The 16,904-nt window shown below is 44.5% G+C and overlaps 1 protein-coding gene across 4 annotated transcripts in view; it reads left to right on the top strand.

Moving 5' to 3' along the window:
• The window catches only part of trip13 (thyroid hormone receptor interactor 13), a 45,200-nt gene that overhangs the window by 16,262 nt on the left and 12,034 nt on the right, over positions 1–16,904 (top strand). For all 4 annotated transcript variants that reach the window (XM_085989088.1, XM_085989089.1, XM_085989087.1 and 1 more), the window contains exons 7-13: positions 2,063–2,135; positions 3,067–3,130; positions 3,763–3,849; positions 6,441–6,547; positions 14,694–14,847; positions 14,993–15,105; positions 15,980–16,049. In XM_085989088.1, coding sequence (XP_085845214.1) covers positions 2,063–2,135; positions 3,067–3,130; positions 3,763–3,849; positions 6,441–6,547; positions 14,694–14,847; positions 14,993–15,105; positions 15,980–16,049 — 668 coding nt within the window. The remainder of the gene's footprint in view (positions 1–2,062; positions 2,136–3,066; positions 3,131–3,762; positions 3,850–6,440; positions 6,548–14,693; positions 14,848–14,992; positions 15,106–15,979; positions 16,050–16,904) is intronic.

Genomic DNA, 16,904 nt, shown 5'->3' with positions numbered 1-16,904 from the left:
CTCCATGTCCAACAGCGCCTCAATTTTAAAATCCTGAACCTTGTTTTCAAATCCCTCCATAGCCTCACCCTTCCATATTTCTGTAACCTCCTCCAAACCGACAAGCCTTCGAGATCTCTGCGCTCCACCAATTCTGGCCCCTTGCGCATCCCTGATTTTAATTGCTCCACCATTGGTGGCCGTGCTTTCGGCTGCCTTGGCCCTAAGCTCTAGAATTTCCTCCCTAGACCTCTCCGTCTCTCTACCTATCTCTCCTCCTTTAAGAAGCGCCTTAAAACCTACCTGTGACCAAGCTTTTGGCCATCTGTCCAGATAACTCCTCCTGTGGCTCGTTGTCAAAATGTTTTGCTACGTTAAATGCACTATATAAATGTAAGTTGTGTGTCCTGCCCAAACTTGGAATCTTCACGACTCCACACGGGCACCTTCTATAGTCATGTTAGAAGATCAAACATCATGAACCTGTTTATTGATGGGTCAGTGGCATGACAAGGTGAAATTCATGGTTAAAGAGATGGATCTTTGTACTATTGCATAATACTACAGCAATTATTGCAGTATGTACAAGTTGTAATGCATACTACCAAGTTTAATTTGATGCATATCCAATGTTTGGAGAAGTATTTCATCAGGTACAGATCAGCCATGAGCCAATTGAATGGCGGAATAGACTTGAGGGGCTGAATGGTCTACTCCTATACCATCATCCTATTTTCCTATCGGCCCTCTGGGTTAGGAAGGAGAAAAATCGGCCAGGGTTCTCGCATCTGATCTTTTTTCAGTGATTCCTATTGGAAAATGTGCATAGTTAGATATCTGGGGAAGGTATTGTGATGCCCTCTGTGGTTGAATAGCATGCAGGCATTCTGCCTAGGATCACACGTGAAGAATGGCCACTTGGATGTGGAACCAGAGGGTGGCCTGCACCATGGAAATCGTCAGGAGTCAATGATACAAGACAGGAGGGGAGAAAATTGGAGGGAAACGTAATTTGCACAGTAAGTTAGATAGCTGAGAATGACAAATCAAAGGATTACAATGTCACATAGATCAAGACCTATGAGTAATTTGTAGAGCAACTCTCTGTCTTGTATCTTATTTACCCTACTACTTACCGCTCTAAATCTCGTGCACAAGCAGCATTCCAATTGACTAGTAGAATATTCTCTTAGGTAATTGCTTTTGAAAAGTATTGTGAAATGTTGTAAGATGCAAAGTCATTGCGGTACTCTGAGTGTCTATACAGTACTGTATTCCAGCGTCTAAGCAGAGTACCTGCTAGAACTATCTGCATAGATACAGTCTGAGGTTCACGTGACTGATACAGCAAGTGACTCTTCCAGTGGAACAGTAGGGCTTTGAATAATAGAGAAAGACTGTCTCTCAAATTTAAGGAGCAAATGATGGAGTGCTTTGAGGTGAATAACCAATTCAAATGTGCTCTTTACTTATTGGGACTCGGGCCAAGGGAGTTAGGCATAGTGTGTTAAAGCATTGCATAAAACACAGTGTATAAAAAACCAGCTTAAAAAAAATTACTTCAGCATTCGGGCTGAATTCCTGCTGGTCATTGCTGCCGAGCGTCTCCCACTGTAAAGTGCATGTGTATGGACATTGGTTGAGGAATAGATTGTGCTTCATTGTGATACCATAGCTGATGGACCTTCGAAGGCCGTGTCTATGCTGGCGTGAAGAATGGTTCATTTAGCAATATGGGAGGGGCTACTGCGGGTGCCTGTGTGGACACAGCCCAGCTGCGAGGGAGGTGGGAAAAGTCAGCCGAGGCCCAGTTGCCCAAATAGAATCATACAGCATGGGAAACCATTCGGCCCATCATGCCTATGCCAGCTCTTTGAAAGAACTATCCAATGAGTCCCACTCTCCCTGCTCTCTCCCCATAGTCCTACACTTTGTTTCTTTTAAAGTATTTATCCAATCCCTTTTTGAAAGTTACTATTGAATCTGCTTCCACCGCCCTTTCAGGCAGTGCATTCCAGATCATAACTCAATAATAATCATAACATAAATGTTGAAACTTCTTTGTCTTCTCTTCTTAACGCAGGTCCCCCAGGAACTGGTAAAACATCTTTGTGTAAAGCACTGGCTCAAAAACTCACCATTCGATTTTCTCACCGGTGAGCTCCACAAAACTAATGTTATATTGAACGAAGCATATTTTGAGAAGTTTGTAGTGTTCTGCATTGTTAATTGCTCACAATTAAAAAAAATATATATATATTCTTTGCTGGAAGTAAAGCAGGTGACTGGCCCTTACTTAATTGATGGCTATTTTCATGGACATTATGGGAGAGGGGAAGGGAAAGAGGAGTTGGCACCCAAAATATTGTTGCACAATATGTGGATAATATTGTAGAACCCTAACATTTTGATTAATTCAACTATTTCCCAAATAAGGGGTCTGCGTGATAGTGGGTTAGCATACAAGTTCTAAAATTTCATCTCTGGAATGAGTTTGAATACACCCCAGCATGATGGGATGAAAGTCATGTTCTCAGGATTATTAATGTATTTATAAATGTATATCTCGCGCACAACACAAAGTGACAACTGTTTTTGGTCAGCCTCGTAACTTTTAGATTTGTTAAATTTGGATTCCAATGTGTATTTGACCTCAAACTTTCAGTGTAGCAACACGGTTATTCAGCTCTGTCCTTCACTCCAGTATTAAGCCTGTGGCATCTTAGATGGGGTAGCAGCAGTGGTGGCTTGAGAATTTGCACGGTGTGACTGTGGGTGTGTTCAGTGACTATAGCTTTTATCGTGCTTTAACCTCTGCTCTCTCGTGACATCAATCATTGATTGTAACCTAGTGTCAGACTTTTTATTGTGTCACTTTTATGTCCGAATGTGAAATTATTTTGTAGCTGGGAACACACAAAATAGCCACAATTCAGAGAACCGAGCAGTTCCCAGATCACTTCTCTTTATATTGATGGAAGTATTTACTGGTCATTAATTGCTGTGAGGATTCGATTGCCAATTAACTTGAAGACTTTTTAAAATAAAATTTAAGAGAATGTGTTATTGCAACTGTATGTGTTTCAGGTACCGGTATGGACAGCTAATAGAAATAAACAGCCACAGCCTCTTCTCTAAATGGTTTTCTGAGGTAAATCTCCCCATACATTTTCACACCATTTAGATTATTTTCTTGTGACAACATTTTGTAATCTTTAAAGCTTTACCTTTTCAAGCCAGAATTTTTTTTTTTAATAACTTATTCTCATACAATCATATTATTGTTAAATATTGATGATCTTCTCAAGCACAAATAGCTGATTATTTAATATAATTATTAACTAACATTTCCTAAACCTCTTGTGCCTACAGCCTACGTTATGATTTTTGGGTAATATTGATGTTTAATTTTTCTTCAATATTCTCTGCAACGGTCAACACATACATTTGTGTTGCATAAGAGTTGATTCGAAGTAAACTAGTCGTATTTATCTAGAAAGTGTGGTGTTATTAAACCACTATCTGTTTTTAGTAATGACTGAATGCAAGGTCACTCAGGCAAACCTTTGGAATGGTAAACAGATCAGATTGGCAGGTACCAGTTCACCATGGTTACCAATTTGTGTAACAGAAATGGGGAAAAAGGCATAAAAATCTTGCACATGTTTTGTGTCACCGCTATGTTAGAACTTTTTTTTTTCTGGAGAATCTTGGCTAACTTTAGAGCAACAGTGAGGTGTGTTAATACTAACAACTTTAATTTTAAAATATCTTATTAAACAGAGTGGAAAACTTGTTACAAAGATGTTTCAAACCATTCGGGACTTAATTACGGACACCGAATCCCTTGTATTCGTTTTAATTGATGAGGTAAGACAATGCATTCTGTCCTAAAGAAAATCTAAAAGTGGCACCACTGAGACAAGCTCAGAGTAGCTTGTGATAGATCTTTTTCAAATTATTTTATTTTATGAGATGAAGTAAGGTGAGAGGAGGCTCGTGTGGAGCATAAACACCAGCATAGTGTCGAATGTGCTGTAAAATCCGTGAATCTATGCAAGACTTATTTATAGAAATTCAGCTCAAACATGGTTATCTGCCACTAGATGTCACTGGATTGCTTTGTACTGTTATACTAAGTGGCAGAAAATTGGTAGAGAAGTTTTTTGCTAAATTCCATGTTTTATCAGCTGCATTAGTTTAAAATTTATTTTAGTGCATTGTACTGTTAATAGTTGGATAAGAAAAAAAGAATGCGCATTTATGTAGAACCTTCCACATCCTCAGGACATCCCAAAGACTTTGCAGCCAGTGACCACTGCTTTTGAAGTGCAGTCACTGTTACGTAGGCAAGCACAGCAGCCAATTTATGCACAGCAAGATCCTGCAAACAGCAATGCGATAAATGACTAGTTACTCTGTTTTTGGTGGTGTTGATTGAGGGATGAACATGGAGAAACTCCCCTGCTCTTCTTCGAATAGTGCCATAGGGTCTGTATAGGCAGCCGAGGCCTGACTTTAATATCTCATCCGAAAGATGGTACCTTTGTACTCCCTCAGTACTGCACTGGAGTATCGGCCTAGATTAAGTTCCCAGTCCATAGTGTGGGTTGAACCCACGACTACCTCAGTAAGATTGATCGTGCAACCAACCGAACCAAGCTATCAGCAAATTTTTCCTTTTTTTTTTGTCAATCAACGAGTTAATGGCTACAATTGAGCTTTAAAGATGCTAAATCCACTTGTCCAACCAGAAAGTGCATTAGTCTGCAAATTGGGCATCATTAACATCTTTGTACACAAAGGTCTGCTGTTGAAGCAAAACCTTGGAGGTGAGGGTGAACTCCTTGAGCTTACATTGTGCATAAAAAAAACACATCCTGCACCACAAGGAGATCCTGGTCTTGGAGGGAGTGAGGAAGTACAAAATAGGGCAGATAAATGGGATTATGCATCTGTGCTGTGGATATTGGGGAGGTATTCATAGGAAAAAAAGGTGGCTTAGAGGTGAGTTCACTGAAGTATTTAAGATCCTAAAGGAAACTGGATCCCCAAGCAGTGTTCAATATCAAAACAAGGACCAGGGGACAGGGATTAACGTTTAGACAAGAAAAGATGTAGGCCAGCATTTTCACAGGTTAGAATGGGTGGGTTGGAGGCATGGGGGGAAGTGAAAGTTTTAAAAATGTAAAACCCAACCCCAACCTGCCCACTTTCACCTTTCGCTTGGGTGGGGTGGGGGTGAGGGGCTGCCAACCCGCTGCCAGGAATGGGTGATGAATACATGGACTAGCCTACTCAGGGAGGCAGTGCAAGTGAGGGAGATTATACATTTCAAGAGGTTGATGGATATATTTTTGGCAGATAGGATTTTGAAAGCTGAGAGAGATAAAGTGCAGTTGGAAGGCTGACATCTGGGGCAGGATCAATTAATAGAAATTGTCTTTTGGGGTAGTGTGTTGTAAATACTGGGTCTATTGAAATTTTTGAGATTGATAGACTTTTGTTGCGTAAGGGTATCAAGATATGGAGCAAAGGCGGGTAAATGGATTTGAGATGCAGATCAATCCGAATCGAATAGAATGGTGGAACAGGCTCAAAGAGCTGAATGGCCTACTCCTGTTCCTATGTTCCTGTATATAATCATTTTCTAAGGAAATCTGGACATACTGGGGGATGGGGGAGGAGGTGGTTAGTTAATTAAGTCAAGTGATGTGCCATGGATAACCATGAGCTAGAGCTTGCTTCATTGCCTTATAGAGTTGGGGAGGAAGAGTTTTTCCTGGGTTTTTTTTGCCACCCCGGGAATAAACATTACTAGTGATTGGGGAGGATGAGTCCCAAGATTTCACCGTCTAATATACAGTAAGCACTGATTGCCTTTTTTGCTTCCCATTTTCATGTGTTAGTCTTGCTAATCCTTGGATTTTGCTGTTTGGCATCACCTGGAACGATACAAATTGAGCAAATCCTTGTAAGCAATCTTGGGTATTCATTATTCTAGGTCATAAGTTTTCAAACTGGAATTCCCAGACCTTGGGAGTCTGTGAAGGGACCTAAAAGGATCATCAAATTTTTGTGTCTCTGCCATCAGATATCTGTTAGTTGGTTTGCTTGTGTGTTGCTTCTGTTGCTGTATACTCCTTTTTAAAAATGCCGCAGTGATGGCACTGTTTTTCTTTGGCTGTCGTTGGGGGGGGGTCCTCTATCGCAGACTTTGAAACCATTAATGCATTATTAAAATTAATTTAATCTGTTTAACACATTCAATTTTTTATTTTAAGTGACAAAGAAACATTACTCGTTTAATAATAAACATAATTTAGAGGAATTTGACCAGCAAACTTCTATTTTTGAAAAGAGAAGCTAGTTGTCCAGAAGGCTGGATTTAAAAATGCAGTGTAGATCATGACCTGCTCACAATAAGGTTATCAATTCACTCCGTGTCCCTCGTACTGCAGGTTGAAAGTTTGACAGCAGCCAGGAACGCTTCAAAGGCTGGCACAGAGCCATCTGATGCCATTCGAGTAGTTAATGCTGTGTTGACACAAATAGACCAGATCAAAAGGTAAGCTTTAACTGTTACAGCTGTTTGTCTATAGCACATTGCACTTTGACAGTTTAACCAGTTAATGAGCCACGTTTAGTATAGTTGAGATTAGTTTTGTTTTTTCAGGGCTGATCTCCTTCTGGATCCTTTATATGGTCTTACAGATTCTGATATTAACTGGTTTTGTGTCACCTAATTTTCTCTTTTACCCTAATAGTTATGTGCTTTGCCACATAATGGTAATCAGTGCTTTGCAACTTGACTGCATCCTTCCTCTGAAACCCATTAATTCCCCATGTTTTGCTTTGTCTGCAAAGTCGAGCAGAAGAAGGAAAAGAAATGCCTTGATTTTTTTTTTACCCTTTTTTTGTTCACAACACAGATATAAAACCTAGCATCTATATGTTCTTGGGTACTAATGGGTGAAAGTATTGTGCTAATTGGGCCTAATATTTCTATACAGAATAAACCTTTCATTCTATAATAACTTAAATACTATCATTGGTTGTTACAGGAAAAGTAGTGTAGAAAGTTTATCTCTGCATGCACAGATTTTGATTTTTTTTCATTTCAGTTTAAAGTTTGCCCACCTGTGCATAATCAGGCTATGTCAGTACATTGGCCCAGAAATTCGGGTCGGAGGCTTCCCGCGGGTGTAATCCCCCGACCTGCATTTACCTTGCACGCCGGCTGTTGAGCTGTGGGCCCCCGTGGGATTCCGATCCTGGGCCTCCTCCAACTGCCGGCACGCAGTGCTTGCGTATCCCAGGGGCGCAGTTAGTTCAATACATCCCCTGGGATCACGTGGGCCATGGGGAGCCAATCGGAGCAGGGAATGTTTCATTCATAAGTTTGACAGGAAGGGCTGTCAAAACTTATAAATACTACGGGCTCTAAAACATCACTAAATCTTCAAATAAATTTTTTTTTAAACTTTTTTTTAAATAAACAATAAATTACATGAAATAACTATTTTAAACAATAATTTAAATTTTTGAAAAAAATAATTTTATTTTCTAACGGGGCTAAAAATAAACTTACCTTTAAAGTATTTAAAAATGATAAACCTGTGGAAAAAATGTTTTAATTTTAATTAATTCACCACTTACCTTGTAAAAAGCAGGCCTTGCGACTGCTTTTTATATGTGTAACTTCTGGAGACTTACCCTCCCGGGAAAACCTGCAAAAAAAACGTAAGTTCGATGCGCATGCGCAGCCTCTCCCGCGCACGCGTTCAAACTCTGAACCCCTTTCAGGGGAACGGAAGTGCCGGTTTCCCGCGCATGTGCAGTGCATGCAGGAAACCGGCACTTCCATTGGGCCTACGGGTGAGTACCCCGTGCGTACTCACCCGTGGAGACCCGATGTTCTGGGCCATTAATAAAAAAATTTAAAACCCGCTGCGTGCAGTGGTTGTAGTAGTCATTGTAGGAGCATCATCATCTCAAAGACTGCAGTGGTCAAGGAGAAAGTCCACCGCCGCCACAGGGCAACTAAGGATGGGCAATAAAGATGCAGCCTTGCTGGTGTTCCGCACATCCGGAGAACAAGTTACTAAAAAAAAACATTTGTGGCTAAACATTTGGAGCATGTGCAGTTTGTTAATGCAGTTCACCTGCTCACCTATTCTAAATTGTCTTTGCTCTCAGGCCAAAGTCTGTGGAAAGGTTTCAGTTATTTAGAGTTTGACCAGTATAAATCTATTAAATGGGTATCCGATTTGGATGAGTTTACACAGACATCCATTATCATATATCCAGAAAATTAAATGTGACTGCATTTTGAAGTAGGCTGGCTGTAGTATTCCCTAAACCAGGCTCTGTCCTGCCAAGTGAGGAGTTACATAGAATTACATTGCATAAAATTAACAGCACAGTAACAGGCCATTAGGCCCAACTAGTCTATGCCAGTGTCGGAGAAGGTCTTAACACGAGAAGGTGAGCCCTGTCTGTTCTATGTGAGCTCTGTTCTGTCTGGAGCCTGGCGGTCAGAATGACTCGAATTACACTTTGCAGAGTACTTGATCACTTTGGAGGGCTAGACCTGATTTCTGATTGGTCCCCTTTGAGGACAAGACACACCCAGCAGTTTAGCTGGAATGTGTAATTAGATCCTGACTGCCTAAGTAATCAAGTACTTTGCAAAGTGTAATTCGAGCCATTCTGACTGCCAGGCTCCAGACAGAACAGAGCTCACATAGAACAGAGACAGGGCTCATCTTTGTGGGTTAAGACCTTTTCTCGTCACCCCCCCCCTGCCCCAGACAAGTTCCTAACCTTGCTCCCACCCCCCGAATTTCTGATCTTTTCCCTCCCCCAAGTTCCTGACCGTCTCCCCCTGCCCAAGTTTCTGACCACCTTCCGCTCTTCCCCCCGCGCCCCCCCCCCATCCCCCCCCCAACAAGTTCCTGATCTCCTTTCTCCCCCTCCCCCTGCACCCCCCCCCCCCCCCAATAGATGGGGCATTGTGTGTGGGTCACGGATTGTTAACAGGTTTATTGGGTATGAAGTGAATAGTGACGGTGTCATGGCTTCAGGATTTCATCCAGTCCAATGATGTCACTTGCCACACATGCACCGAGCATTTCGAGAAATCAACCAGGTCTAGGGAGGAGAGGAAGAATGTGGTGCGGGTGTAAAGGTGGTGGGGTTTGAAGAATGTGAACCGTCTTGCCATCTGGATCACGTTCTCACTCTCTTCTCTCTTTTTCCCGCCCCCTCGTAGACCTGGATCGCGTTCTTCCCCATCCCCACTGTGCTCTCCGTACTCTTTACCCTCCCCTCCCAAGTTCCTGACCCCCTCCCCTCCGATTCTCTCTCTCTCACTCTCTCTTTCTCTCCCCTCCCTGCCCACCTTCCTCTCTCCCTGCCCACCACCTTGTCTGCCCACCCACCTTTCTCTCTCCTTTTTTTCTCTTTCTCTCTCTCTCTCTCTCTTTTTCCCCCCCCCGCCATCCTCTCTTTCCCGCCCCCCACCCGCCATCCTCTCTTTCCCCCCGCCGTCCTCTCTCTTTTTTCCCCCCCCCCCCCCCCTCCCCTTTCGATCCACTCTCTTCAACCCCACCCCCTTCCCCCCACGGGCCACCAACGGATCCAGTGACGACCTCCGCACGGAGCCGAGGAAAGCGTGGCCCACAGTGCAGGCCAAAACTTTTGGGTACTGCGGATACACCGCTTCGGTAAATGTCATGCATGCGCAGAAGGGGATCGGGTGCGCGTGCGCAGCTCCAGGATACCGCACGCATGCACAGAAGGCCACAAAAATGTCCCTGCAGATGATCACTCCCCACATTGTCACCACTCTCAGTAAAGAAATTCCTCCTCACTTCTTTATTTGATTGGTTAGTGTCTGACTTGTATTTATGCCCCTTTATTCTGGACCCAGCCACAACTGGAAAGACGTTCTCTACATCCACCCTATTGAATCCCTTCATAATTTTGAAGACCCCCATCAGGTCTCCTCTTAGACTTTTCTTTTCTAGGGAAAAAAGCCCCAGTCTACTCGAACTTTCCTGATAGTTATATATTCTCAATTCTAGTAATATCCTTGTAAATACAGTAATTGTCAATTCTGCCATAAAATGTGAGGATCCACAGCTTTGCATTGGAGGCCGGCACACCGTCTTGCTTGAAATCCTCGGTGTTTTGAGGTGCTGAAATGTATCTGCTGAAACAAATTAATTTATGTCCCTTCAAGATTTTAACATGAATATTATCTGAGCATGTCCATTTTGGTAGGAAACATGTGATTAAGGCCTGAATTTTAATCCTTTGACAGGTTGGGAGGGGGGGCTTGGAAGCGGTTGGGGAAACCCGGGAGAACGGGTTTCCCGCAGGCCCTGTCAAATTTAACCGCAGGGCCTGATTTACATTTGAAACCTCTATTTCCCATCCGCAGCCAGCCAGCTGGAAATGCAGGCTGGCTGCGGGCGGGTAGGCCTGCGGCACTAAGCCGCACTGAGGAGGGAGGGATCAAGGTGGAAGTGGGGGGGAAGCTGATTTGGGGGGGGGCGGGGGCTGATTGTGGGGTGGGGAGGCGCAAGATGATCGAGTGTGGGCTGGAGGAGCACGGAGTGGGGGAAGCCGATGACATCGGCGGGCCAAAGGAGCATCCTAGGGGAAAGCAGATGAAAGTCATGGGAGGCAGACGACATCGGGGGGGAGGAAGAAAGATGACATCGGGGGCTGGATGAGCATCAGGGAGGCAGGCAGATGACATCGGGGGCTGGAGGAGCATCAGGGAGGCATGCTGACGACATTGGGGGGCTGGAGGAGCATCAGGGAGGCAGGCTGACGACATCGGGGCTGGAGGAGCATCAGGGAGGCAGGCTGACGACATCGGGGGGCTGGAGGAGCATCAGGGAAGCAGGCAGATGACATCGGGGCTGGAGGAGCATCAGGGAGGCAGGCAGATGACATCGGGGCTGGAGGAGCATCAGGGAGGCAGGCAGATTACATCGGGGGGCTGGAGGAGCATCAGGGAAGCAGGCAGATGACATCGGGGCTGGAGGAGCATCAGGGAGGCAGGCAGATTACATCGGGGCTGGAGGAGCATCAGGGAGGCAGGCTGACGACATCGGGGCTGGAGGAGCATCAGGGAAGCAGGCAGATGACATCGGGGCTGGAGGAGCATCAGGGAGGCAGGCAGATTACATCGGGGCTGGAGGAGCATCAGGGAGGCAGGCTGACGACATCGGGGCTGGAGGAGCATCAGGGAGGCAGGCAGATTACATCGGGGGGCTGGAGGAGCATCAGGGAGGCAGGCAGATTACATCGGGGGGCTGGAGGAGCATCAGGGAGGCAGGCAGATTACATCGGGGGGTGGGAGGGAGACGGACAACATCAGGGGGCCGGAGGAGCATTGGCAGGAGGTGGGGAGTGGGTGGGAGACAAACGACATCGGGGGCCCGGAGGAGCATGGGGGGTGGGGGCGGGGGGTGTGGGGAGGGCAGAGAACATCAGGGGCGGCCTGAAGATCATTGATCAGGGTGGTGGAGGAGGCCAGGAAAGCAATTGCAGGCCGGGCTGTGGGGAGGGGCGGGGGGAATAGGAAGCCTCGTCTGGGGTGGGGTTCTCTGTTCTGGGGTGGGTTAGGCAGGGACGTGGATACAGGAGGTAAGTGTTAATACACATGCTTCCTGGATCCAGCAGTCCTCGCCTTCCATTAGCTGGTGGGTTTCACGAGGCCTACAATACCCGACCAACCACTGTTAAATTTAAAATGCTGGTTAAATCTGAGGCACATCAGCCTCACTATAATGTTTAAATGGGTGACTTGCCTCCTGGGAGCGATTTGCCTGCCCGCCTCTTTATAACTGGAAGTAAGTGGGATGTGGGTCAGGATTCAGATTTTTAGCACTAACTTCCCACCAGAGCCAGCCCACCAGTTTTTCGGGGTTAAAGTTCCTCCCTAAATGTCTATCTTAAGAACTGGTTACATCACTGTGCTAAATAACTTGTCATAGAACTACAGAACTAGTTAATTTAAATTTAATGTTTGATTAGCCTTTGGGTGGGTGTTTCTATGGGGAGAGGGATTTTTAGCTAAAATGAAATGTGAAACCAACTTTGGAACAAAAGACGACCAGGAGTTGTATAAAGTTCAAAGAGAAGGAGATAAATGCTTGCTTTGATGTATTTTTTCCCTTCTGCTGGCCTCCCTGTACCTTGCGTCTCCTTGTACAGTGCTTCCTGCCCTAACGGAGAAGGTTGTCAGAGTAAATTGCTTGCAAATCTCTATAACTAGAAGGTGAACAGCAGTCAGTTCCTGATACTTTTTGCCTTCTGTCCTGTGCAACATAACCTGGCTTCTCCCCACAGTGACCTAGCTGAGACCGGAAATTTGGTGTGTGGAAAATTGCCCCAGAAAGCAGCATCCTAACACTGTAGCATACTGCACAGGGGATCAACTGCTGTGGCATCATAGGAACAGGAGTAGGAGATTTAGCCCCTCGAGCCTGTTCCGCCATTCAATTAGATCATGGCAACTACATTTACCCGCCTTGGTTCCATAACCCTTGCCTAACAATTTTTTTTTACTGCTCTAGGTGGCTTTATTTTAGTGACGTAAAGGAGTTCTCTTTCTGAAAAGAATTAAATCTGGACAGGAGTGTTAATGAATTTTGGTATAATATAGGATAGTGTGGGTGAGGAAGTTTCAATGCAATGAGGAAAACTGGGTGAAAAGATACTTAAACATTTAGAAAAGAATAAACGACATAGATTTAATATGGTCATTTACTTTGGCTGTTTTTTTGTAGAAACGTCTGTGAACCAGTGCTTGTGTGTGTGCGAACATAGGTGTGAATTTATTTTTGAATGAATATAGTTGCAGGTTAATCACAACAGGACTACCTTTTGTTAATTGTTATAATATCCTTTATCTAACTAATCACATTTTCTTTAAGAATTGCTATCTGGCATATTAGGATTTTTTAAATTAAGCAGCTGAAAAGGTACTGTTACTATGGAGAGGGAAATGAGAGTTAAGTGTATTTTATCAATTGTATAGTAACAAGTTCCGCAGCATATCTCAATACCCAATTTAAAAAAAATAATAATCTGGAAAAGTCTGACTCGTCATGTGTGTTTCAACCTCAGTGTCTTCTATTTCCTGACTTTGGGGGGAAAGATATCAGTTTCAAAACAAAACTTGTACTGACTACTGGACTTGATGGCCAACGCTCCATTTTTCTTGAAATGTAGTTTTGTTCTGATTGGGTTCTATCCATGAACTGTTAGACTACACTAACAGTAATCAGGTTTCCGCCCCTGCCACAGTACCGAAACGGCTCTCATCAGTCACAAATGATATCCTTTGTGACTGACAAAGATAAACTATCCCTGATGATCCTCCTCGTCCTTTTTGACTTGTCTGCAGCCTTTGACACGGTTGACCACTCCATCCTTCTCCAGTGCCTCTCCACTGCCATCCAGCTGGGTGGGACTGCACTCGCCTGGTTCCATTCTTATCTAATCATAGCCAGAGAATCACCTGCAATGGCTTCTCTTCCTGCTCCCACATCGTTACCTCTGGTGTCCCCCAAGGATCTATCCTTGGTCCCCTCCTATTTCTCATCTACATGCTGCCCCTTGGCGACATCATCCGAAAACACAGCGTCAGTTTCCACATGTACGCCGACGACACCCAGCTCTACCTCACCACCACTTCTCTCGACCCCTCCACGGTCTCTAAATTGTCAGACTGCTTGTCCGACATCGAGGAAAACTTTTCTCCAATTAAATATTGGGAAGACCGAAGCCATTGTTTTCGGTCCCCGCCGCAAACTCTGTTCCCTAGCCACTGAATCCATTCCTCTCCCTAGCATTTGTCTGAGGTTGAACCACACTATTCGCAACCTTGGTGTCATATTTGACCCTGAAATGAGCTTTGACCACATATCCGCGGCATAACTAACACTGCCTATTTCCATCTCCATAACATCGTCCGTCTCTGCCCTTGCCTCAGCTTATCCGCTGCTGAAACCCCCATCCATGCTTTTATTGCCTCTAGACTTGACAATTCCAACACACTCCTGGCTGGCCTCCTACGTTCTACCCTACGTAAATTTGAGGTTATCCAAAACTTGGCTGCCTGTGTCCTAACTTGCACCAGGTCCCATTCGCCCATCACCCCTGTGCTCGCTGACCTACATCGGTTAAGCAACACCTCGATTTCAAAATTCTCATCCTTGTTTTCAAATCCCTTCATGGCCTCGCCCCTCCCTATCTCTGTAATCTCCTCCAGCCCCACAACCCCCCCCCCCCCCCCCCCCCCCCCGAGATATCTGTGCTCCTCTAATTCTGCCCTCTTGAGCATCCCTGATTATAATTGCTCAACCATTGGTGGCCATGCCTTCTGTTGCCTACGCCCTAAGCTCTGGAATTCCCTGCCTAAGCCTCTCTGTCTCCCTACCCCTCTTCCTTTTAAGACACTCCTTAAAACCTACCTCTTTGACTAAGCTTTTGGTCATCTGCCCTAATTTCTCCTTATATGGCTCGGTGTCAAATTTTTTTGCCTTAATACTCCTGTGAAGCGCTGTGGGACATTTTACTATGTTAAAGGTGCTATATAAATACAAGTTGTTTTTGAAGAAAAAGAAGTTTCTGCACTTAATGCTCTTCGCTATGTACATGATTCCTTTCTCTAACTCCCCTCCCCACAGATTTCCCAATGTTGTAATTCTGACTACGTCAAACATCACAGAAAAAATAGACTTGGCTTTTGTGGACCGAGCAGATATCAAGCAGTACATTGGGCCGCCATCTGCTGCAGCCATCTTTAAGATCTACCTCTCTTGTCTGGAGGAACTGATGAAGGTATCGTGCCGTTGTCTCTGTTTGCTGGGATGAAACTTGAGCTGTCGTGTTACTGAGACTGCTAAATGAATTTCTTTCTCGGAAGGGCGAGCGAGAGAACAAGACGAGTTGTCTGTGGAGTTCTTAACTCTCTTTTAATTTTTAGCGCCAGATCATCTACCCTAGACAGCAGCTGCTGACCCTGAGAGAACTGCAGATGATCAACTTCTTGGAAAATGATGTGTCCAGGCTAAGTTTGGCACTTAAGAATATTTCAGCGTAAGTTTCTTTTGCTGTGTGTGATCAGGCCAAGTCCATGTGCGGGCACCTCCTTGTCACTTGTCCATGGGTACTTTTCACTGCTTAGCTAATGTAAGATGGATGTACAAGGACTGGCTGTATACTGCATATACATCTCCAATTAAGTCAATTTTATTTTCACTAGATATATTTGGGGTTGTTAACAGAATAAAAAGTTACAGTATTGCAAGATAGCTGTATTACTACAGAATAATTGGAAACTAGTTGGTGGATCTTAATCAGTAGTTTCTAACCGCTGTCAAGTGGTATGGTATGGTATAATTTTTCTCCCTTGCCCTTGGTTTCCAGGCATCATTTGTGGACGAGAGGACAAACAGGCAAATGCTCTGTTTCCAGGCCTGCGTTGTGAAGTTTAGAGGGGTGCACAGAAGTACCCCTGGACTTTTTGTTTGATTTCCCCCTACCCCTCTAACTATGGAACCACCTAGCATCTGCTCATTACTTCCCTACACTGGCAGGGTTGGGATCTGTGACTCGGCCTATGGGTGAATTGAGGACAAATCTCGGCCTCCTATCCCTCTATTGTCCACTATGTTGGTGCATCAGCACAGCTCCTTGTGACCGAAGTTTCACACCAGTGTAGTTTTTCTTTTGTTCTCTTCCCCCATAAACGTTTACATCAAGTGGCTGTGCGTTTGAAAACTACTTTTATAGCTAACTGTGAGCATCAAAAAGACCCTGCTATATGATCTGAATCTCGCACTGTGTATGTCCTACTGAGTCCTAGGCATTATGACTAAAGTGCTGTTACTGTTTATTTATGTAAGGACTGACATTACTGTGGAGCTAAGTTTCCATTGTGAAGACTTTTTCCTATTTTTGTGAAATGCAGGAAAAGTGAAGGACTTAGCGGACGAGTTTTGCGAAAGCTACCCTTTCTAGCTCATGCACTGTACATTCAGGTAAGTTTCTCCACAATCAGTTTTTCTGTGTGTCCGCCTCAGTGGCTGGTATAGTTGGGTTTAGATGACGATAGCATGCTGGATGCCCAGGGAGTGATTCCATTAGATTACTACTGTCACAAAAGCAAAAGAGTGCAGGTGCTGGAAATCTGAAATAAAAACAGAAAATGCTGGAAATACTCAGCAGGCCAGGCAGCATCTGTGGAGAGAAGTGCAGAGGTAACGTTTCAGGTTCTGACAAAAGGTCATCGACCGGAAACGTTAACTCTGTTTCTCTCTCCACAGATGCTGCCTGACCTGAGTATTTCCAGCATTTTCTGAGATTACTACCGTAGGCTTTTTTTTGACATTGAACTCAATTAGGTTGACTTAAATGACTGACCAAAAACGTTAGTGATGAGAGGGTTCGTAGTTCTCAAATAAATACAAGTGGGTTGCAACTGCACCATGCAGTATTGGCAACATTGGTTTGAACTCCTTATTCCTTAGATTGTGTAGCCCAACTTCAGGCAGGAATTTTACTGTAGAATTGTAGTGTACCCATCTGAGCCAGGTGATTTACCCTCTACCCTATTATGAGGGGCACCAACATATCCACCTTGGCCAGCTCCATAGGGTGTGCCAATTGATCACAAGGAGCCGTGGCTCAATGGTAGCACTCTTTCCTCTGAGTCAGAAGGTTGTGAGTTCAAGTCCCACTCCAGAGACTTGAGCACATAAACCAGGCTGACACTCCCAGTGCTGTACTGTCAGAGAGTCGGCCTTTCGGATGAGAAAATAAACTGAAGCCCCGTCTGCCTTCTCAGGTGGACATGATGTTCCATGGCACTATTTCAAAGAAGAGCAGGGGAGTTG

Source organism: Somniosus microcephalus, chromosome 5 (assembly GCF_052327205.1).
Source record: "Somniosus microcephalus isolate GS21.2 chromosome 5, FLI_Smic_1.0, whole genome shotgun sequence".
Classification (NCBI taxonomy): domain Eukaryota; kingdom Metazoa; phylum Chordata; class Chondrichthyes; order Squaliformes; family Somniosidae; genus Somniosus; species Somniosus microcephalus.
The sequence above is the reverse complement of the archived record's forward strand: the minus strand, read 5'-3'. Positions and strand labels throughout refer to the sequence as shown.